Source organism: Amphiura filiformis, chromosome 13 (assembly GCF_039555335.1).
Source record: "Amphiura filiformis chromosome 13, Afil_fr2py, whole genome shotgun sequence".
Lineage (NCBI taxonomy): Eukaryota > Metazoa > Echinodermata > Ophiuroidea > Amphilepidida > Amphiuridae > Amphiura > Amphiura filiformis.
Window position 1 is genome coordinate 10,148,633 of NC_092640.1, and position 23,260 is coordinate 10,171,892.

At 37.3% G+C, this 23,260-nt stretch overlaps 1 protein-coding gene across 2 annotated transcripts; it reads right to left on the reverse strand.

The window, feature by feature from the left end:
• Positions 1-748: 748 nt before the first annotated feature.
• On the reverse strand, positions 749-23,128 carry LOC140167986 (elongation factor Ts, mitochondrial-like). Of its 2 annotated transcripts, none has more exons than XM_072191295.1 (7): positions 23,039-23,128; positions 18,186-18,346; positions 17,013-17,150; positions 6,051-6,173; positions 5,098-5,248; positions 3,566-3,790; positions 749-2,943 (listed from the first exon to the last, which is right to left on the reverse strand). In XM_072191295.1, the coding sequence occupies exons 2-7, from the start codon at positions 18,330-18,332 to the stop codon at positions 2,720-2,722; spliced, it is 1,008 nt and encodes a 335-aa protein (XP_072047396.1). In that variant the 5' UTR covers positions 18,333-18,346; positions 23,039-23,128; the 3' UTR covers positions 749-2,719. The 2 variants fall into 2 exon arrangements, with proteins under 2 accessions (XP_072047396.1, XP_072047397.1); XM_072191296.1 differs by lacking the exon at positions 23,039-23,128 and adding an exon at positions 19,036-19,053.
• Positions 23,129-23,260: the final 132 nt, after the last annotated feature.

A 23,260-nucleotide genomic window follows, 5' to 3' on the forward strand; every position in this document is an offset into this window, starting at 1 on the left:
CCCCCCCCCCCAAAAAAAAAGCAATTATTTGCATTTTTACTGTCTCTGACACATTATTTGCGAGTAAAGGATAGGGCATTACCCTTGATAACAAGAGTTAGTAGTTAAGCACATTGTAAGATATGTATATTGAATTTTTACATTAACAATTTTATATCATATATTAATAATCAGATTTATCACAATGGTCTCAAGTTACAGGGTAAAATTGTGTTTTACTCATTATCCATTGGGAAATACTAGGGTCATAGAGCACTGATTGTTTGCCATTGTATCACTGTGAATGCCAACTATTCAAGACTACTATAAGCTGTCTCGAAATGGTGACAGTCAATAGTAATCTTGAAGTAATCTAGCTGCTATAGTCTTTTTGAAAACAAAAACAAAATTAATATATTTGTTGGCAATAATAATTGAGAAAATAGTGTACTATTTGTATGCTGTTGTAACTATTATAGCTATGTTTAAGAATCACAATTAAATAATAATTGATGTACTCAGTGAAAACATTATTGACAGCCTGTTACAAGTTTTATTTTGGTGTGCTACTGCTTAGGTGAGACACACAATAGACCCAAACAAGCATAAAGTTCAACAGTTTTTTCAACATAACATTGCTCAGATAACGAGCAATAACATAGGTTTTCCCTATATCCCGTGTAGACATCTAACAAAGCCCCATCACAGATATTGGAACACACCAATATCTGTGGCCCCATCCACATTAGAACAGTGGCATCTAGCTATGATTTTTTTCAGAGGGAGGGGGGGGGGAGGGCAACTTTCAAGGGGATAAAATTACAAATTCAGTGAATGATGGGATATAGGGAAAATGGTCTATAAATATACTGTAAAGTGGAAATTTTCACGGTACATTAATTTTCACACTTTTCGCACTCAATGCAGCTACTGCGAAAATAAAAACATGGGAATATGTTCTTTTTATGTATAGGTCTATGTAAGAAAACTCAAAATTGCACATTTTAGAACAAGTGAAATGGCTAAAATAGGTAAGCGTGAAAATGACCACTTTTACAGCTCACACAAAGTAACTACCACAACTCAAACCTATGTATCAAATTTTCAAACTGAAATTATAAAAAGAAGTTGTAAAAGTGGTTATATTGCCATGTTATTATTTGCATTTATCAATGCTTAACTACATGTATTCCGTTTGTTTTTAACTTGCAATTTTGAGTTTTCTAACATAGAATTATATATAGAACATAAAAAGCACAAAAATTTATGTTCTGCAAAAATTTCCACTTTTACACTATTTTGATATCTCACTTGTGTCAATCACTCCAAAATTGTTGCCATGGAAATCCTTAATTGAGAAAAAAAAATAGATTCCAAAGTTGCACTAAAAAACTATTCAAGCCAGTGCACTGAACATGACCTTTGCTTGCTGCGTGATTGGTTATGGATGACAAGGTTCTCTCTCTAGCAACAAAAGCAACCATTTTAATGGGTTCAAGTGCAACTTTTGAATCTAATTCTATTTTTGTTCATGTAATAGGATACTTACTACAGTATGCTAAAATGTCAGAAAATTGGATGAGGAAAAGGTTTGGATGTGGTACATGGACAGAAAAAATTGCACCTCCGAAATAAGTATCCTAGTCCAAATTCATCCAGTTGAATTTTGGAAATGAATGTGGACATTCTACCAATGATTTCTTGGTTGTGTCATATTATTTCAAAATTTGACCCATCTTTTTGTCCCTATCTGGTATCTTGAGTGCAACACAAGAAAATTAGACTTCTTAAGAGACTGGATTCCACCATGTTTGCATGTCACTCATGGAGGGCAAAATATAGTACCTCCAATGATTTCGCCAGTAACCTTTAATATGCTTGTTTATGCTGTGCATGACATGCTTTAATTAACAGCTTTGTACTGATAATGTGTGTGAAATGCTTTGTGCACAACGTTTGTAATTTTCAAGCTTAAACACACAATATTGTGTTTTGTCCAATAAACGCTGAAGGGTACTCTACTTTGGTCCCCAAATATGACACTCCTATATGGCAGATTCACTCTAGCATTTCATACGGGGCTATATCTAATTCAGGCCCTTTCATTAAAGTCTAATCTTTTGGTGTAATCACAAATGAACTCATTCGCCGTAGAAGTACAATGTAATGATGTAACAGGATTAATCACCATAGTAATTGGTTCACACTATCTTTGAAAATGTTACCCTGCACTAGATGTTACGCCGTTCCACTGCATTGCACATAGATTATCAAAGAACAGGGATAAATACCTAGATCGTAATTCGATAGATCTGTTCATATCATGTTGATAACTCGCACCTTTAAGATAAGTATCTTTGAAAAGAGCGGTATTATATTCAATCTGTGATTGGAGACACATACACAGGTGATAAGTGCATCATGCTTATATAGTGCAGGGCAATACATCCAAAAATAGTATAAACCCATTGCTATGGTAATTAATACTGTTACATCACTACTTCTACGGCGAATAGAGAGTTCAAATTGATTGACTTAATCCAAATTCCTTGCAAGCAGGTCTGTTTTATCAGTCACCACAAATACCACCAATTTCAACTGCAAATCCAGGGATGATATTTCCAGGTTTAGATAACTGTTCTACACATAGAGCAAAACATTCAAGAGATATTCCTGTTGTTGGTATTCCACAAGGCTCTCTTGTAGGCCCTTCCTACATTTTATCCAGATTTTACCTTCATCACGATCCCCCATCAATGTTCTCTCCAATTTCAAACCTAGCAAAGTCCAATATTGTAACTTTATGTTCTAGTAAATGTTCTCCTACACATATGCTAGGATTCAAGAGATACTCCTGTTGCAGCATCTCCGTTGGTAACTCCTCTTCTGGTGGTGCCGGTATATTATCTTCTGAATCAGAAAACCCTTTGGATGCTTCCTCATCAGGTTTGGGAACCTCTACATCTGTGGAGTAGATATTAAACATTTACAAAGAGATTAGGAACCCAAAAATATTTTATGCAGGGCAGGGTGCAATTTAAATGGGAACAAAAATTATTTTTTGCATGAACAAAATTTATACAATTTAAGTAAAAAGTGTGGGAATTTAAGAAAATCAAGGTAGCTCTAGCCTGTATCTGTGGAGTGGAAATGAAATGTTTGCAAAAGAATTTAGGGACTGAACATTTGTGCAGGGGAAATGGGACCTAGTACAGTCAACTATATGATTCCAGACCCAGGGGCAGGGGAAGACCCAGAAGAAGAATGTTCCATGGGCATCAAGCTGACTAGGCAAAACACCAACATGGCAGATGCTACTCATGGAGACCAAGAAAGCAACCTATCATTTCCCAGCGACTCTGAGATAAACTAGCGGCGGCTAAAAGTAAAGTAAGTAGAATGGGGGATTTTTTTGGTAAGGGACATATAATTTGTTTTTCCAGGAAAAATTGGAACACAAGTCTTATTTTAAGAAAAAGAGGGAGGAGGAACATAAAATTTAAATGAAAAAAATTGAGAAATCAGTTAAGGAACACACATGAGATCAACTCATCTATACCACATGTAATTACAATCTATCTCTCACCTTGATTCTCTACTTCAGAGGGTGGTGGTCTTGTATATTCTCCTATATTTAAAGGATTCATTCCTATAATATGTTGACAAAGCCTGCGACCAAACTCCCCAGGTTGAAATTTATGTTTATCTACTTTGCCTTTTTGTTGAAACGCAACCAGTGAGCCATATTTGCCCATTTGACAGAAAGAATCTTTGTCCTTGATAGTGTTCAGTGGCGAGTGTACATAATGACCTGTTTTAAGAGAAATTAAGTGAGAGTTGTTAATTGGTGTGTGGTTTCATCCGCAGATGTACTGGGCATAGAAAAGGTAAAATTGTCCCGATGACCCGCTACCAACATGACTTTATTCGGACAAAAGCACACAGATTTCTAGCCTTGATTCAAGCCTGTATCCACTTGAAGCCACTGCGGTGCATGTGCACAGTATATTAATAATGCATATCAGATGACACTCTAGCGATGGGTGCATAGGCGTAGATCCGGGGGATGGAAGGGATAAATCCCCCCAATATTTTGCCGGAGGGATGGTCCATACAATCATCTCCCCAATGTTGACGCCTGTATGTGGGTTTCTGACCAAATTTACTTCATATTTGTGACGTGTCATGTCAAAAGGAGACACTTTTGGGCAGGTTATGAATTTTGAGGTTTTTACGTATCTTAAATATAGGACATTCCTAAGCGAAGATATTGAGTTCGGAAGTTATGGTATTATAAAATTGGAAATTGAGATATCGGCCTTTAAAAATATTATTAACAATGTTGAGAGTAGGAATTAACTAATGTCTCAAAAAATACTAGATGCCAGGTATATTCCGGTCTGAAACTATCAGCCCGTATTTTTAACATTAATAACATCACAAATTCGCAACAAACCCAAATTGTGAAAAAATCACCCACCGGCAGATTTTTGGCTATTTCTCCATTTACGATCCTGCCCAAAAGTGTCTCCTTTTGACATGACACGTCACATTTGGCAATTTTATCCTCAAAAGTGCCAATTTTTGCACGCATTGGTACCATAAACTTATTCTTTCGCCAACAGGTGCTGGATTCAATATACATTTTTCCAACCTTATCCCCTCCAATGTCAAAAAGAAATCTACGCCACTGGGTGTGGTGAAAGATGCTCACCGTGCTGCGAGCATACAAAGGTTTGTACATGTAGAGCTTCAACACAATCTTCTGGCACAACACATTGCACACAGATCATAAACAAGCCCACGCTCAGATAGAAGTTGCCGAGATCATGATAAAATAATCTATAATTTGGTTTACCTAAAGTTTGGTAGTGACGTCAATGTTTTTGCGCGGTTGCGCCGCAAGCGTACCAACAAGTTGCACCTGAACGCGGGCGTGTACACTCAGTGCGTTTAAGTTCATGCGCACGATTCGATTCTGCGGTGAGCGAAATATGCACGTACGTCACTACCGAACTTGAGGTGAACCAAATTATACACTATTTTGCTGTCCATGAGTGATCCACAAACATCATGTCAGAGCCCAGACTCCTTAAATCTAATCGCTTTGATATTTACCCAAGTAATGATCGGCTGGCACAAACATGCAAAGCGCCCTCCTCAGCGTCATGTTTTCTTTAACTTGACCAATGGTCAGAGCTGTTAAGTCTTGCAATGATTGCCCACTGTCGGCTTTAAGTGATGCTAAGTCATTCCCTGAAATGGAAATCTGAAGAAGAAAAGCAAAGAAAATATGACAAATTTGTTACAAACAATCACAAAACAACTTGAAGAACAATCAGTGATTTGCTCAACCAGACCACCCTAAATTTCATCAAAATTTGTTATTTTGCATAAATGTAAATGTGCCAATTATCATGCAATTGGCAACATTGATGGAATCAGATGGACAACAGCCAACATTTCTTATGCACAAAAGTATTTTCTATTTTATTATCACGCTAGTGGAGCTATCAGATGTGGAAACTATTTTTAGCATACAAATTCAGGGGGGGTTGGGGTGCATTTACAGGCTTTTTGGTATATTTAACATTTTTATCAAACTGGCCGTTTAGAGATGGGTTATATTCTCAAAATGTCTCCACAAATGTGGAAAAACTGCAAATTTTCATTGTTTAAAATTGTTTTCAAGTTTTATACCAAACTTTGCAAAACGTTTTCCAGAATTGAGCAAATTTTAATTTACCATAATTTTGAACAGAAATAATCAGCACATAATAATTTGTATATTTTTAGGTATCTTTTTCATCAAATTCAGCTTTTTTTGTTGATATATTTTCAAAATCCCAGATGCACATCCATACCAATACAATATTAAGTGTCCCTGATACAAATGTCAACAGTCAAACCTTGGGACAGCGTTAAAAAATAAGATCAATTTCTACCAGTGTAACTTGTCAATTAATTTCAAGGACTATATTCAATGATTTCCTGCAAAAATAAATTGTGCCATGCATGAGTTGCTGTGGTTAAACACAAAACCCTATAGTCTACAGCACATTCATTCTTACCTTGACTGGTTCTGATAATTGCTCACAATCTTTCCTATAATGAGTAAGTGTTGTCATGGCAACCTGGTTGACAAAGTTCTGAAAAGACTCATTTCTAGCAACAAAATCTGTTTCACAATTCACCTGCAGAAAAAAAAAAAAAAAATGAAAAGGTTCAGTTGCTATGATAAGAATAAGATCAGATTTATTCTGTCCGTTGGAATGTTGTCATAAATTGACCAATCCATGTACCGTGCTGACGCCGAGTATAGTCCTACCCGCTTTTGGGTGAACATTTTTCAAAATTGGGGGTGGGACTATACTCAATTTCAAAAAAAAAAAAAAATGAAAATTGATATTGATATTTGTATTCATGTCATACTCTATTAATGATTTCAAAATGCATTCAATTTTTATGCCTCCACCGCGAGGCATACTGTTTTTGCAATGTCCGTCCTTCCGTCCGGATGCGATATCTCGGGCATGGATGGGCGGATTGACTTCAGATTTTCAGGATAGGTGGGTCATGGTCAAAAACTCTGGCTACTTTTTTTTGGGTGAGGTTCAAGGTCATGCAGGGGTCATCTGAGGTCAAATTAGCAAAAATAGTCATATGGCCATGAAACTTGGTAGGTAGGCCTACAGTCAAGATTTAGAGCCAAATTTTTGGAAGGTCATTTTGGGGTCATCTGGGGCCACCCAGGGGTCATCTGAGGTCAAATTAGTAAAAACTGTCGTATGGGCATGAAACTTAGAGGGTACAGTCAATATTCAGAGCCAAATTTTTGGAAGGTCATTTCGGGGTCATCTGAGGTCATCCAGGGGTCATCTGAGGTCAAATTAGTAAAAAACTGTCGTATGGGCATGAAACTTGGTGGGTACAGTCAACATTTAGAACCAATTTTTGGAAGGTCATTTTGGGGTCACCAGGGGTCATCTGAGGTCAAATTAGTAAACACTATCGTATGGGCATGAAACTTGGTGGGTACAGTTAACATTTATAGCCAAATTTTTTGGAACGTCATTTTGGGCTCACCAGGGGTCATCTGAGGTCAAATTAGTATAAACTACTATATGGGCATGAAACTTGGTGGGTACAGTCAACATTTAGAGCCAAATTTTTTTGGGTCATTTTGGGGTCATCAGGGGTCACCCAGGAGTCATTGAAAGGTTGTTTTGGGGTCATCCAGGTGTCATCTAAGGTCAAATTCAGTCTCCTCTTTTAGGCTTGAAGCTTTGTATCAACTTGTGAATTCCACATCACTCCCTTTAGTGGAGGCATCACGGTCGACGCTGTGCGTCGAAAACCGCGACATCCGAGAACCGCGGTCCATCTAGTTTTTTTTTTTTTTCTGAAATTTTTCAAAATTTGGGGGTGGGACTTTACTCGAAGGTGGGACTATACTCGCGTCAGTATGGTAAATTCCTCCACCTCCCTCTGACACTGGAGTGAAAGATTGCTGTTGTGGTGAATGAGAAAGTTAACAGAATTTGACAAAGCAGCTTCATCTTTTCATAAAAGTTGCAACTTGTAACATATTGTCCACTCCAGATATTCTCTTCAACATTTCTGTTCAAAAAAATGTTAATCCCCTTTGATTCAAACAGAAAAGAATGAACAAAAAGTGTACACTCCTATGACCAACGCAAAGTTTCACTCCAGCAGCACAAAGATCTGGGGAGTAAGAGTGATAGATGCTGCAAAAGCTCCAACATCCGACCGACAAAATATTATATTTATTTCAAATATGGATTGTTTACCTATAATGTTTCAGCAAAATAGTATAGCTGAATAGCACTTGATTCATCATTGCACTCCACATACATGTAAATATATTAATAGGGGAATTCAAATGGGGGAGTTCTCACTTCTCAGTACAAATGACCATACAGGGATGTGCCGCAAACATTTGCAGCCATTTGGTATATGTTCCTAATCTCATGAATAAACATGACAAGTTAAATCAAATCACATTCAAAGATAACAAATTTACAATGACCAGTTTGACCGCGTTGCGTGATGTGTTATACATTCGAACAATTTACAAATAGGCCTCCCCTATTTGGACATCGCATGACAGCACGCTAGTGTGATTGGTGATATTTACACTGCTATTCAATTTTTACAGGGAAAAACGAAGATACATTAAAATTAATGGTGGTTATGAATGAGTGCAGGGTGCACCCCTCGGGATATTCCTCGGTTTTCCCTAAAATCAAAATAACTTAAAAATGGTAAATGCTACATAAAATGTTATGGTATCAATACAATGGTCTCATCAAAAGCTTTAAATTGATAGGTAATTTGTCAAGGTAGCTGACACCCTTGACTTAAAAATAATAATAATTAGCACAAAAATCTTGCACAAAAGTACTGCACAACCCTATTGGTGTACCCAGTTTAAAACACATGGCCATATAATGTTGTATACATTTCTATGTAATTCTTCTTTATTTTGCATAATGTTCTCAAATTTATAATTGCATATTCTCAAATTTATAATTGCATATTCTCAAATTTATAATTGCATATTCTCAAATTTATAATTGCGTATTCTCAAATTTATAATTGTTTTGTTTGTGTCTGAAAAAAATATCTGAACATGTAGTCTGTAGTGTAATGTTAATTTCAAATGTTTTACAGAAGTATTTTAAAATCAAATCTATCTCACCAGATTTTCTTACCTGGGATTTTCCATATTGTTTAAGAAGTATTTTATGGATGGATGATTATATGTATTTCCGCAACTGATATGGAACAAAGATATAAATTCACAGTACATGCCTTTCAACTTTCACCCATATAGACTTACTGTCAACATAAAAAGAAGTTTTGAAAAATTGATTAATACTTAATAGAAGCCGATTTTAAAGATTTTCTTTAACTTCTTTACATTCCCAAAATAGATTGTGCTTTCAACCACAATACTGACTTTGGCACAACATCCCGAATTCAATCAACAGTAAAATTCACTTACGATAATATTTTACCTGACATGCTGGTGTTTTGTAAACAATTACTATTGAGATCATTAATCAAGTTTGTTTTGACAGTTAGATTATCAATACAAAATATCTATGTATCCAATTTTTAACCCTATTCTTACTAAAGGGGGGGGTGGGGAGTTGGTACAACAAACTCATCCTCCCTAATCTTTTTCTCTTCATCCAGTACACTAAAATTAAATGGGCAGGTTCTCGAAAGCTTGGCTGGAGGCAAAGCTACTTTGACCATTGCATTTTGTGCTATTTTTTTCCTATGGGCAGGGATATATGATTTGCACTAAAATAAAGTTCTGCTCAATCTCCGCGCAATTTGCTATTTTTTTCCGCCCAAATCGCCTGTCCCTGCTTATTAGCCCTATAACTATAAGGGGTCCTTATTTAAGTAAAGTTTAAAGAAAATCTAGAAAAAAGACACTTAATACTGTTATGAAGAATGGTGATAGTTATACGCATTGGTATTACTGTATTGAGGAGACCCAGTTACAATGTTTAGCTTAGAAATCCAGCGGGGAGGGGGGGGGGGGGTTAAAAATAACTCTTAGCAAAACACAAAGCGGGTATTTAAACTTAACCAAAAAAATACCTCGGTAAGACAATGGTTAAATTTGTTTGAACTGAGGATTGACATGGATAATAATATGTCATACAGTAATATGTGGATCCTGGGTCTCTCTTCCACAAGACAGTTTAACAGAAATTCCTTCCCATATACAGATTCTAAAAGCACGTCGCTCGTTAGCACCCCCACACACCCCGATCAGCAGAGTGTACATCATTCCCATGTAATGTATGCTACGGGTTATTCCAGGTTACGCAATGACAGGGTAATTTTGGTTAACTGACTTGCCGTAGGATCCACATATTACATGCAAAAACACTCATCTTTCCGACATATTCAATATGAAGCATGTTGGATTGTTGGAACTTATTTTGGTATCACTTGATGATAGTAGCTCTTGATCAGAGCCCTCGCAGTACCTTAGAAGATCCAGAGATCCCCAAGTAAAATAAACCCAAGCGAGTGACTAGTTAGTATTAGTAAAGAAAATGTATATAGGCCAATCCATTCTGTAAAAAATCAATACCACTCCCATGCATCACCCGGCAGTACATGTATTTGTACAGACCTTGCCGAAGGCAAGCTTCACTATCAGTCACCAACAAGTAAAGTAGGACCACTATGCAGTAAAGATCACTGTCTACTTGAGATATTGGTCTACCCCACACACCAACCGCGAAAGTCCACTGACCGACGCGCCAGCCGGTCTTTACTATAGTGTCAGAGGGCATATGGCATGGTTTTTTCATTTTTTCTTTCAATGGGATGGAAAATAGGTTGGCTTTGGAGCAAAGCTAGATGATAGAAGAGACCCATATGGCAATCCTCTGGTACCAGAGTATAGGGGGTTTGGTATAGAAATCCATGGGGGTACAACACCCCCCTTAGTAAAGCATGTAAACAAAAATATGTCAGTAAGACCAAGGTTATTACCCTAAGGAAGGACACCACTTTTATAATGTGTTTGCAAGTATTTGTGAAAAATATGTGAAAAAATGTTAAAGGTGGTGGTGCCATAGTGCTACTAGTGGTGATGTTGATGATGGAGTTAGTGTTGGTGTTGATTCTAGTGGTATTGGTATTGGTGGTGGGGTGTTAAGTGTTGGTGGAGATGGTGGTAGAGTTGGTGATATTAGTTTGTTTTTGTGGTGGTGTTTTTTGTGGTGTTGATGTATACGTCGAACAACTGAATACATGCACAACGTGTGGTCCGGTGTGGACCAATATATTTTTGTAAACATTTTAGGCCTATAACAAAATGTATATTTTCGTACAATTGTACAACTATCGTTTCTACCCTATGACCTATAAAAGTTACCTGTTATCAAAGTGTCCGCAAAAAACTGGTCATTGCAAGTATCTTTGATGCTGAAAACTAACGATATTCAAGCAGGGACAGGCCGAAAACCTTACCTCGATCGTAAAATCCAGCCCATGCATGTCATAAATAATTCATTATTCCATTGTGTAAATGTCAGTGATTGTGTCCATGTATTGTTATTGCACCTGCGAGAGCAGAAGTCATGCTGAATTTATATTCGATCGCTGGATCACCACGTGAATTAAGCCTCTTAAGGGGTACTACACCCATTGATTTTTTTGCATTTTTTGCATTTTGTGAAGAAATTACAAAAAAAATTGGACAAAGTGGTATGTAAAATGAAGGGCAAATCTTCTCGTTTTATTGGTGGCATCGGTATCAACGTAGCTTACATGCTTTTAAAAGTATAAGCCAAAAGGTGGTACATCACTGATGATTTAAATTCACTTCATTTTGGAAAGCTTACTATCAACGGATTTACGTTAAAATTTTGGATATGTGTTGCTAACACGTTAGGGAAATAAAGTTGATATGTAAAATGGGAATAAGTGGTTCCTGATTTCTTTTATGACTTCATGAACTTGGTGCTCCACAACTATCAAAAAAGGAACTGGTTAAAATGCTTCTATTTTCAATGTTGAGCTATATTTTGTATTTTTAACTTGCGACATTATTTCACTGAAACTTAATTAAGCCACAGGTAACAGGTTACCACAACCATACTACAGCAATGTTGAAAAAAATGTATTTCTTGTCACCTATACCACCATATTGGGTAGTTTTCCGTAAGCTTAACTTTTATGATTTTGGTAACTATTTTATATTTATTTGTGAAATCCATCTCAACTAGTCATTCTATATTGTACTCACCATTTACATCCCAAGGTATATATTAGTATATCCACCTTGCACTTCTCGATATATATCCAGTTAAAGACAGAATATCAAAATTATTTCTCATTATGATATCACAAACTCTCACATGTGTATTCAAAATTGATGCTTAAATTTGACCTGAACCAATTGACCTATAACCTGACATACGGTGACCTAATAGCCTTTTCTTCTCCTAACAACACATTATAATATTATTGACTAATGACTATACATCCATTGTGTAAGTGTTTATATATTTTGCATGCACCAGTAGATTTTCTATAGAGAGTATAACAAAGGATTTAATGTATTCTATTGATCATGTACCCTACTTGAACATGCTGAATAGAATAAATCATGGTTTGTTATGAAACACGCATCTGAGTAACTAGGATACAGTAAACAAAATATATATAGGGCTAAAATGACTTACTACAATTGTTTAAAAGCACTTTTTTTCTTCTTTTTTTCATATTTTTTTTATTTCACATGATCCGTGCATATATCGCCTAGCTATAAATGAAAAAATATTTATTTAGACCAATCAAACCAATATATGGGTGTAGTACGCCCTTAATAAAAAAGAAAACCTCTACGACCAGGTTAAGCATCGAGCACGCTGACTGGCTTAGCAATTAACAAAGTAGTTTTGTAAACCAATCAGGTTAGACGTACTTTACTGGCAGGTCACATTAATTCATACCGTAAAAGGCCGTCACGTTCATTGATTGGCTTACGATTGCGATGAATGGTTTTTGCAACCAATCACAAAACGGGTTATAAATAAATAAGGCGCCCGTCGGAAATTTTGTACACATCCATGATGACGTCATGCCCAGTGCCACGAGGTAGCCCCGGAGGCTTCGCTTTTCTGCGAAAGCGAGCGAGTGGTATAAAGTCAGTTTCACACCTGTGATTTATGGAGCATATCATAAAATCTCTGAGCACATCCACAGCGCATTTGACAGATAAAAATGACATTTGCAATTCTGAGCAACGGGATTCCATGAAATCGAAGATTATATAAGTTATTCTACAGGATCGGTAATAATTAACAGCTGGTCTGCTATATTTGAAGTGCATACTGAAGTTTGTAAGCTTGTGACTTTGTATGTTATGTGCAATAGATATTACAGGAAGCTTAAATTGGCACGCTTTCCTGCAATTTGTCTGTCGCTTACGAAAGTTATTTGGAGTTCTGGCAATATCATGAAAGTAATTGTTGAAGCTTAACAAGTATTCATTTATTGGTATATTTCTTCGAATTAGATGAGTTAAATCAAGCGAAATTTTGCAAAAGAACAAGCTTTGTAGGCGATAAACCTATAATCATACCACGATTCAGGCACGCAGCTGATAATCATGTACCGGTAATTCCCCGCATCTACATGTACGTACACCGTATGTACGGCTAACAGATGAACATGTACATTGTACATGTATAGTGTAGTTCTAACATGTTCATGTACATTGTACAAGTGTAGTTCTAACATCCGGGTTAAACACGTGCATGTCAGATTGGAGAGAGCTACGGGCCGTGTGCAAAACTCACACTGACTTGAACGTAAACACAATATTAAAATGGGGCGTCGCATGATTCGACGGACTCGGACATCAGGGGGAAAAGGTAAATTGAACTGAGAATAATCATGGTCAAATTAAGTATTTTAAATGAATACGGGAGTGTGTTTTTTGTGCTCAGAGCATACATAATTATGGTAATACATTGCGTATCGTACCGGGTACATGTACAAGTACCCTTTCAACATATGGGTAAAATTTACTCACGGCGATGGTAGCCATTGTTTACAATTGGGGAATTGGTAATAGGTGATCGAATCGGCAGATCAAAGAGGGAATTGATCGGTCAATCGGCCGATTCAGATAAGGACCTGATCGGTCAGACACTAAGTATTTGTGTGGAGTTGGTGTTCTTGGGTGATGGTGGTGGTGATGGTACCATGCAATTGGTGCTTGTAGTGGTGGTTGGATGGAAATTAAGAAAAAGAGTGAATATAAAACATAAACATTTCCCTCTTTCTTCTAGTTAATTTAATTTTGGAATTCCCTCCACACCCTATGAACTAACTAGAACATGCTTTATTTCTTTAATGTACAATGCAAAGGGTATTACCAGAATAATTCCGATTTATTATTTCCGCCTGGCACCTATACAACCATGATCCAATTCCAATTAATGTAACTATTTTTGTCTGCTACGTCATTACTAAATAGATGTCTGGCTGAAATAATAATCAAATTTAATCTCCCAGTCGTCAGTCTCTATGGAAAGTTAATACTTGTTTTTAATCTTATTTGAAAGAAGAACATTCCAATGTCATGAGTGGTTGAACAACATTGACTGTCGATTACCAAAAACAAAAATCCCTTAAAAAGTTCAGATTTAGGCAATTTTTCTCATAAACCAGTAAAAGTTTAGACCTGATAGTTTCAAAATGTTATAATGACTAAACTATAATTGCGATGTTTTTATTTTGACTATCCTCTACCGTGTGATAGACGACAGGCAGGTCCAATATTTTGAGTAGTGGATGCGGCGCAGTTACAGTCATAAAACTCCTTTTTCTAAAAATGAACGAAACTTGTTTACTACTTCACATCTTTTGTTGCGCGTACTGCTAGCGCGTGCGAGTATTCCGCATTGCGTCTTCGCATACAACGCGATACATACGCGCACCTCTATGAGCGTGTTACGCGTTATCAACACTCATGATGACGTGGGGTCCTCTACCGCCTGATAGACAACACCCAAAATCATGCGATTGTCCAATCAGATTATGTATCTACGTAAAGACCACTCCCACTGACTAAGAATTTTCAATACATGGAAACATCGCAGCACCTTGTTAATTATCATTGTGAACCAATGGCAAAGCCAGTCTCAATGCTTTGAGTGGGTGAGATCATATAAATTCCAGGGTTTGCAGGTTTTTGCCGCAGGTGGAAAAACCTGTGGTTTAACCGCGGTTTTAACCACTTGGCAAAAACAGTTTTTGCCGCCAAAAATGGCAAAAACTAAAAAAGTGATTTATAGTTCAGTTTTTTCATCTCAAAACAAATTATTACGTTACAAAAATAAGTTCCAGAGTGTAACAAGGCCAGATTTGAAATAAGCAATATATTTTAAAGTAATTAAAGGCATGCGTTTTCATTGCTCAAGAGCATTTAATCGAAATTTGGTATGTATCAAATTCAAAACTTTTTCATTTTAAGGACTTGATGAGACAAAAAATATGTTGAATGATTCGTTAAAAGTTGTGTGTTACTGTTTATGAGCTTTCTGTGTCACTTTTTAATATTTGAGTGACTATATGTGAGTTTTTGCTAGTTTTTAACCGAACCCTGATAAATTCCCTCAAAGTAGATTGTTTTTTTCTTCCTCTTCTTTAGTGGTAGTACCAGGGGGTGGCAATGCATTTATAAGGCATATCCTCAATCTTGGGCCCCTTGGTTAAAATTAGAAATTGTAGGCAAATCCCCCCATTTTCATGCCTCAGAAAAAAATCATAGTGCCACCACTGCTCTTCTCTTGCCTCATCATTTTCTCTTTTTCCCATTTTCCCTTTCCTCTCAGCTTCTCTTTTCCATTTTCTCTTCTCTTCCCCTTTTCCTCCTTCTCATCTCTTTCCCCTGTTTCTCTTGCATATTTGCTGTCCTCATTATTCCTGCTGTAAAAGTGGACATTTTCGGGTTACATTAATTTTCGTGCTTTTCGCGCACATCAGTCGGCCTGCACATCACAGTTACCGCGGAAATAATAACACACAAATATGTTCTTTATATGTATAGGTCTATGTAAGAAAACTCAAAATTGCAAAATTAAAAACAAGCAATGTAGTTCAAAATCGGTAAAGCGCAAAAAATTATATGTGCGAAAATGACCACTTTTACAGTAATTTTGTTTGTTGCTCCTGGTAGGCAAGTCACCCAACTGGTAAAACCCTGACTATGCTACTGGGTGAGCCACTGCAACAGTATGTACTGTACTACGTGCCAAACTACCAAAACAAATTAACTGAAATTCTTTGCTGCAGACTCTTTTTCAAAACTGTCAAAAAAAACCCCAATTTGCCAGCATTAAAACCTATGTATAGAGGTTTGTTGTTCAACATGTTCTATTTATATCAAATCGGGTTTTTCCACTGCATCCCATAGTTGTCAAGGTTCAATGATTCAAAAAAATATAGTGTCATATACTACAATGTATGTTGTGCCTTGCACGGTTGCACAGTGCCTTGTACAAACTGAGTGTTTAATAAACTTGAAAATATCACAATATTTCACTATTCAATTTTGTAACAAAGAATATTAAAGCTATGTCGCTCATCAATACAGGCTCTGAAAAGGTAATTTTTTAAGCGGATGAGTGATGTAAATATGATATAGTCTATTATCAGTCTACATGCTGCTATTGCTAAAGCCAAAATGTATGATTTACGTCAAATTTTAATTTTGTTATTCTTATCTTTACTCATTGAAATAAATAAATGAATAAATACTGAAATAATATTATTAGTATAAATTAGTAATAACTACCAAGAAGGGTTTTAAGCCAAAATAACGAAGTAAAGTGAAGAAACCCCGCTGGCTATTTTGGCATTAAACGGTGAGTTTACGGTGGGCTTCAATGTCCTTTATACTAAGACATTATGTCTAAATTGTCCTACAAATACAACATACTTTGTAGGCTTCATTCTACAGTAGCGTAAGGTGGGGGCACTGCAACTTTAACTTAACCCACCCATCCCCAATCCTACCCATACCCACTTCCACTTATGGTGTCCCAGACAGTTACAAGTGGCAAGATAAATAAATAAAATAAAATATTCTTGCCAAATGACCATCAGTACTTTTTGAGTGGCAGGAAAACTAACCAAACACCTATTTTTCCATGGCCTGATGGGAAGTGCATTTATCCTGTGGGATTACTTTTGACACCCCCTATAATAAGTATCAGAGCCCAATCACCATCCGCAAACATGGTCAGCTCTATGTAATGGGCTATTATAGTTGAAATTCTCACCCCCCCCCCCCCATGGAAGACATGTCCTTAATCTCCCACACAGGGAGTGTGAATTACGAATGGGATTACTGAATGGGTGACTTCCCATTTGAAATTCACACTCCCTGTGTGGGAGATTAAAATCATGTCTTCCATAAAGGGTGTCACAATGGAGATAGCCTAAAGCCTAATCCTTACCTCCACCATAGCAGCACTGAAATTATTGTGATTGGCAAACGCAAGTCCAATCAGTCCTTCTGAGGTTGCTCTGTCTTTAAGTTTAGTTGCCTTTGTCCAACCTTCCTTTTGGGCTTGCTCTTGCAGCCATGCTTCTGCCTAAAATGATTATAAATAAAATGATGGCAAAGTTTAAATAAAACATTTTTATTTTACCATGAAATGTACTGCTGGCCAGTATCGGAAATCCAGGCCCTTAGGTCTGTAAATCTACACGCCCTTAATCTTCATGGGTTTCTGACCCGAGGGCCCACATTTCATAAAACACTGCTGCTGGGTCTATCCAACTTTTGCATTGTCTTCCCCACTTGATCTTGACTTGACCTACCAATGACACAAACATGGTAACTTGACAATCACTACCATATCCATTATTGCTAAAACACCAACAACAATAATATCAACAACAACAACAACAACAACAACAACAACAACAACAAAAACAACAACAACAACAAACAATGGACCATTATTTTTTGAGTTCATTTGCCAAGACCATATTACATTTTTTCTACTGAGTTTCTTGCAACAACAACAAGAACAACAACAACAACAACAAGAACAACAACAACAACAACAACAACAACAACAACAACAACAACAAAGTATGGACAGTTATTTTTGAGTTCATTTGCCAAGAACAAAGTACGTTTTTTCTACTGACAGTTTCTTGCAACAACAACAACAACAACAACAACAACAACAACAACAACAACAACCAACTATGGACATTTATTTTTGAGTTCATTTGCCAAGACCAAATTACATTTTTTCTACTGACAGTTTCTTGAAGTGAAGCATTGATGATGTTATTGATCCATCTACTTGGAACAGGAACCAAGACCAATGCTTGAGGTAAAAAGAGAAACACTTCAGGGAAAACCAAATCATCTGGTCAAGGTTCCCGCTCCAAGCAGATGGATCAATAACATCATCAATACTTTGAGGAAGTCAGAAGGTTTCTGGCGAAACTGTCCACAGAAAAAAACATGTTTTTCATTTGGTCTTGGCAAGTGAACTAAAAAAAAGCTGACCTTCTTCAATAACTCGGAACAGTAATATTCTTCAGTCTTACATATTACAACAATTGGCTTAGCGTGCGAGTTTTAAAAATGTTATCAACAATATTTGTACCTTGTCAACATCTTGCTCATATTTTTCCAAAGCTTTCTTGCAGTTCACAAAGCTAAAGCCAGTTCTTTTTCTTAGTTTTGCAAGGTTGCTCTTCGACAGTACTCCTCCTGGCCCACTGGTGTGGAGCAACCTTCTTAAAATTAGCATGTTGAGCTGTAATCCTGAATAAGAGATAAAAAAAGCATAATTAATTTTGTTGTTACAATAAGAAGCCTTATTGGGGCTTCACTTTTTATTTTTTATTTCAATTTGTTGTGTGAGAAGCAGGTATCATCCGTGAACGATGGACTCTTAAAAAGTACCTTAAGCAAGTATTTGTGTCGGCCTCAAAATGAGGCTACGCAAGTACACAACAAGATTCCTATTGTGGCCGCATCAGCACAGGTACACCGTTGCTAAGGTGGGCTTTTTTAGCAACCTGACCTGACACACATTTCTATTCATGTATTGGTTCGATCAAGCATTGAAGTGCTTTCAACTTTTGTACTGGATCGTTCAAGCATTCTCTCCCAGTTTTTCAATGTAAAGTGCCTCTGGCCTTAGTAAAAGTAAAAACAGGAATACATACTATAAAGGCCAGAGTTAAGTATTAGGCTAGGCGACGGTCGATCATTGTGGATGAAGTTTCAATTGACAATGTCGATTTGTCATGACATTCTGTCATTCATGATTATTAAACTGGATCAGAACTAGTGCCGTACTAACGCTGTTACTTTCCTATATGGGAAGGATGTCAATATTGTCATCCTGAACTTGCTCAAGACCACACTGTGTTTTACATGATATTTTTCACCCCTAAATCATTTTGTATAATCTGCAATATGTGATAATAACTTAAACAGGCTCTTACAACACTTCAAGCTTCTGGATGTGCCAGCTCGTTCTTCCCTTGCACCATCCGGGAATGGAACCGTCTACCAGTAGACCCTGCTGCATGCCCATCCCTCAACTGCTTCAAGACTGCTCTGAGGGATGTTCGGTCTGAAGTAGGCGCCACCAGACTTTTTTTACTTGCACATGTTTATTTTCGCACCTGTTTTTCAATTTTCTTGTCGTCTTACGCGACGCATGCCAGGGACAGACTTAGGTTTCAGTTTTCTACTGGCCCTCCGGGCCAGTGAAATGGCAGATCTAGTGGCCCTGCAATAAATTTACTGGCCCAGCTTTTTCAATATTCTTGAAACAATTGCGCGAAAATTTTGACAAAGGCCTATACACTAATTAATTTTTGTTACTAGATGTTGAATATCGGTCTTAAAATGTTCTTTCAATTGATTTTGTGCTGAAATGCGAAAATTTTGACTTCCATCGCTTGGAGGGGTGCAGAATCGATGCTGAATTGGTCAATTTGGTGCCCCCCTGAGGGTGGTGGCCGGGGCATGTTACCCCCCCCCCTCTGACCCCCGTAGTTACGCCACTGTATGGTCCTGCCTTTTTAGTTCCAGAAGTTCAAAGGTTCAAATAAGCGGTATTTGCGGTATCGCTATCATCATCAGATAGAGCACGAAAGAGCTTGGAAGTAGTAGGCTACGTGGGCCTACCATCGCCAGTAAAAACAGCCAGATATTTCCAACTTGCTAGCAATGCAAGAATAAGAATATAAATACCGGTATACGAAAAATCATTGAATAAAGATATAAATTACAGGTGACAGGCGGAGCAGAAACTGTGTAAATAATGTCCATGACTGATTATATCTTGTCTCATATGTCATGTATGTGTTGGCTCAAAAATCTAGTGGCCCGCCGGGCCATCGTTGTTGGAAGTTTACTGGCCCGATGCAAAATTCACTGGCCCCGGGCCACCGGGCCACTGCTGAAATCCGTCCCTGACGCATGCCCACAACACGTTGTGCGTTTATTCTCGACCAAATGAGAGCTGCACAGTAATGGAAGGAAGGAAGGAAGGAAGAAATGTGGAAAAAAAACCCAATTTCTTGGGCCTTCACCGTCGAAAATTCCTGGTCAACACGAATCTTGTTTGCATGGACAACGAAATTATTAAACCCTATAGTCTCCTTCGCAGACAGTTTGGTGTCTGTGTGGCGGGAGCCCGGGGCAGGAGCGGAACCAAACTAGCTGGTGAGGAGACTATCCTAATCGGTATTAGTATAGATAAATAAATACGAGTGTGTGGTGAGAGAAACTGTGCTAAAAACGTAACTTGAAAATAGCTTTTTTGTTGGAATGCAGAACGGTTTTTGACATCGATTGTACACCCAAACTTACTGTTATACAGGCAACAATTTTGGAGTGTGTTATATATATCCAAATGAGTACAAGTGCAACTCAAAAGTGACATAAGCTTTACCATTAACTTGTAACCCATTCAGTCCCAAATAATGTCAGCATTTACTCAGCAAGGCGACGAATTCTTGCGTCCAGACGCGTTTTTGTATTGCTGGACGCAATGTTCAACAAATTTCATGACGCAAGTTGATACAGCCCAAAAATGAGTGATATAAGCTTACCAAGTGGTGTTTGCAATGATCCTATTTCGTAACTTCATCATCATAAAAATCATGAAAATTTCTAAACCTCGCGTGCATAACTTAATATTTTTAGCAGCATATTGACCAATGGACCAATCAGCACACGAGTTATTGACCTTTCACATTTAACCACTCCCATTTTGCAAGACTTCCGGTCACCGTCAACAAGTCAATGAATGAAAATTCTTACGGCAGCAAGACGTTATATTAAGCTTTTGCTCAAACACAACTTTCTAAACTATCGTACATTGTCAGGTCATGCCAGCAAGTTTGCATTCACGTAATTTGTTATTGACTAAACATTTACATAAATCTTTAAAATCTCATCAGGAATCTGAAAGGAAATAGTCGAATATTTGCATCAAACTGCGATGTAATGCGATGCAATACCGGCAATCGGGTTTTTTGTAAAATTGTATTCCCTGTTACCCAACACAAAAACATGTATGGACGCATAAAAATTTTGTGGGACGCGCATTTCCCGACCAGGTTTTACAGTTGTGCGTCCGATGACTCCAATCAGACGCAGAGTTTTTGAAGGCTAGCGGGAGCCTTGAATGTCAGAGTAAATTTTGTAAATTGTATTGCTTGGCTTGCATGCTTGGGGTTGGGACTGATTATTCGGTCTAGATCAGAACCCCACTCGACTGCCATTTCTGATCCCGATATACTGAAACAGCACCAGATCGGGTAGTGTGAAAGGTCTTTGCAAAATACTGTACTTGGACACGTACATGTCGGAAGTTAGCTCGAGATACTCTAGCTAAAATACAGGTTTACTTACTATGTTATATTATCTTGCTGTATTTCAGCTGGAGCTCCAAACGACAAGCTTCCGGGTTTTTTTGGAGAACAATACTGTTACGTAAGATGAAGAAGAAACCCGCCTCGGAGCCCGCCCTACTCATTATTTCATTGTACTTATTGCAATTTGCCTCCACACATTACGCATCGTAATCAACACAAAGCTTTTGTGAGGATTAGTGAGTGGATAAGAAATTGACAGTGGAGGATACTGAAGGACACGCCGATTGTTAGTTGTCAATCATGAATTGCCGCGTACGTATTATATTTTACTGCATGGCATTCCGCAAACACCAAGACAAATTATGCCGTATTTTTCCATAGATCATCTCATATGAAGTAAGCTGAATGCGATCTGTACTTTTGTAACATTCCGATCGCTTTTGATCACCTATTATCGGCGAATTTGCTTGAAAACACGTGAGTTCATGTTGTGTACACATAATAGGTAACCTAGGCAAACCTTAGTTAACACATTTACTAGTCAGCTTAATTCACGAGACCGGGCCCCAACACAATGCATATTTACATAGAAATTTGAATTTTTTTCGAGAATAGGTGGGTGAAGGAAACCTATATAACTATGTTTTCTATCCTTCACTTGACCCAAATATTTGATTTTTTATGGTGATAATCAAGTCGCACATGGAATTTTAGAGGATTTTGATAGCAGTTCCATTAAAAAAGCTGCTATCGCCATGAGACTAAGATCTAGAAACACCCCGAAATGCCGCTTTTGGGGAATTTTGCTAGCTGAATCTTTTTCATGAAAGTCAATCTTTGACAAGATGTAACTTTGCTACGGAAAGTGCTATGAAAAAAAGGTTTTCAGTTTTGGCTTAGTTTACTCAAGACAAGGGCTTTAATTAGATACAGACTTTAAGGTACATATTTCGAGGTGCATAACAGACACCAAATTTGTGTCATAACAAACACCAAATTGGTGTCGATGACCTGACATGCATGCATTCTTTTGTGATGGTCTTTCAATTTGTGCCGAGTGTCCTTGGCAGACTTGACTATGCTTCAGTGGTCATGAAAGGATTCAATAGATAACCTCTGCCCCACTAATCCCCAGCTATTGTCTGAAATTGCACCTCGGAAGATATATTATAACAACTCAGTCCCTCAAATGATAGTCATATAACGACCAAAAGATAAATGACTGACTATCATTGAGGACTGAGTTCCGCAGTCTAGGCTTTAATTTGATATATAAAACGATGCAATTTGATGGCAAATTTGAATTCACCTAGCATACCTACACATAATTAGCATAGACACAAATGAAATTACGATGCAATACAATGCAATTTGAATGCGCAGCAGATCTATAGAAATAACGTTGCCCGGTTTTATGCAGAATTAGACCCTGTGTCTGTCGGAAGTTATGCATTGTATTATTGTAAGCTTATTATAACAGCAAGTCTTCCGAATTCTGCTACATGAACCTTTTCCGATATTTTTGTGCCTTAATTGAGACATATTGAATACAAACTACTAATCACGATAAATTAAATGTATCTAAAGATCAATATAACACCATCAAAATACTTACTACAGTAATAAAAAGCTGTAAAACACCAATCAAACTTTCACGTGTAAATACCGGCTCAAAACCGGGTCATGATCGACAAATCACTTCCGGGTTGAAGAAATATTACATTGAGAAAAAAGTTCCTAAAATAAGTTCTTCACTCAAGTATTAAAATCACAAAAATCACCATATTTCCATTTCTACATTGTATTTGTAAATTTTACGTAAATAAAATAAATAATT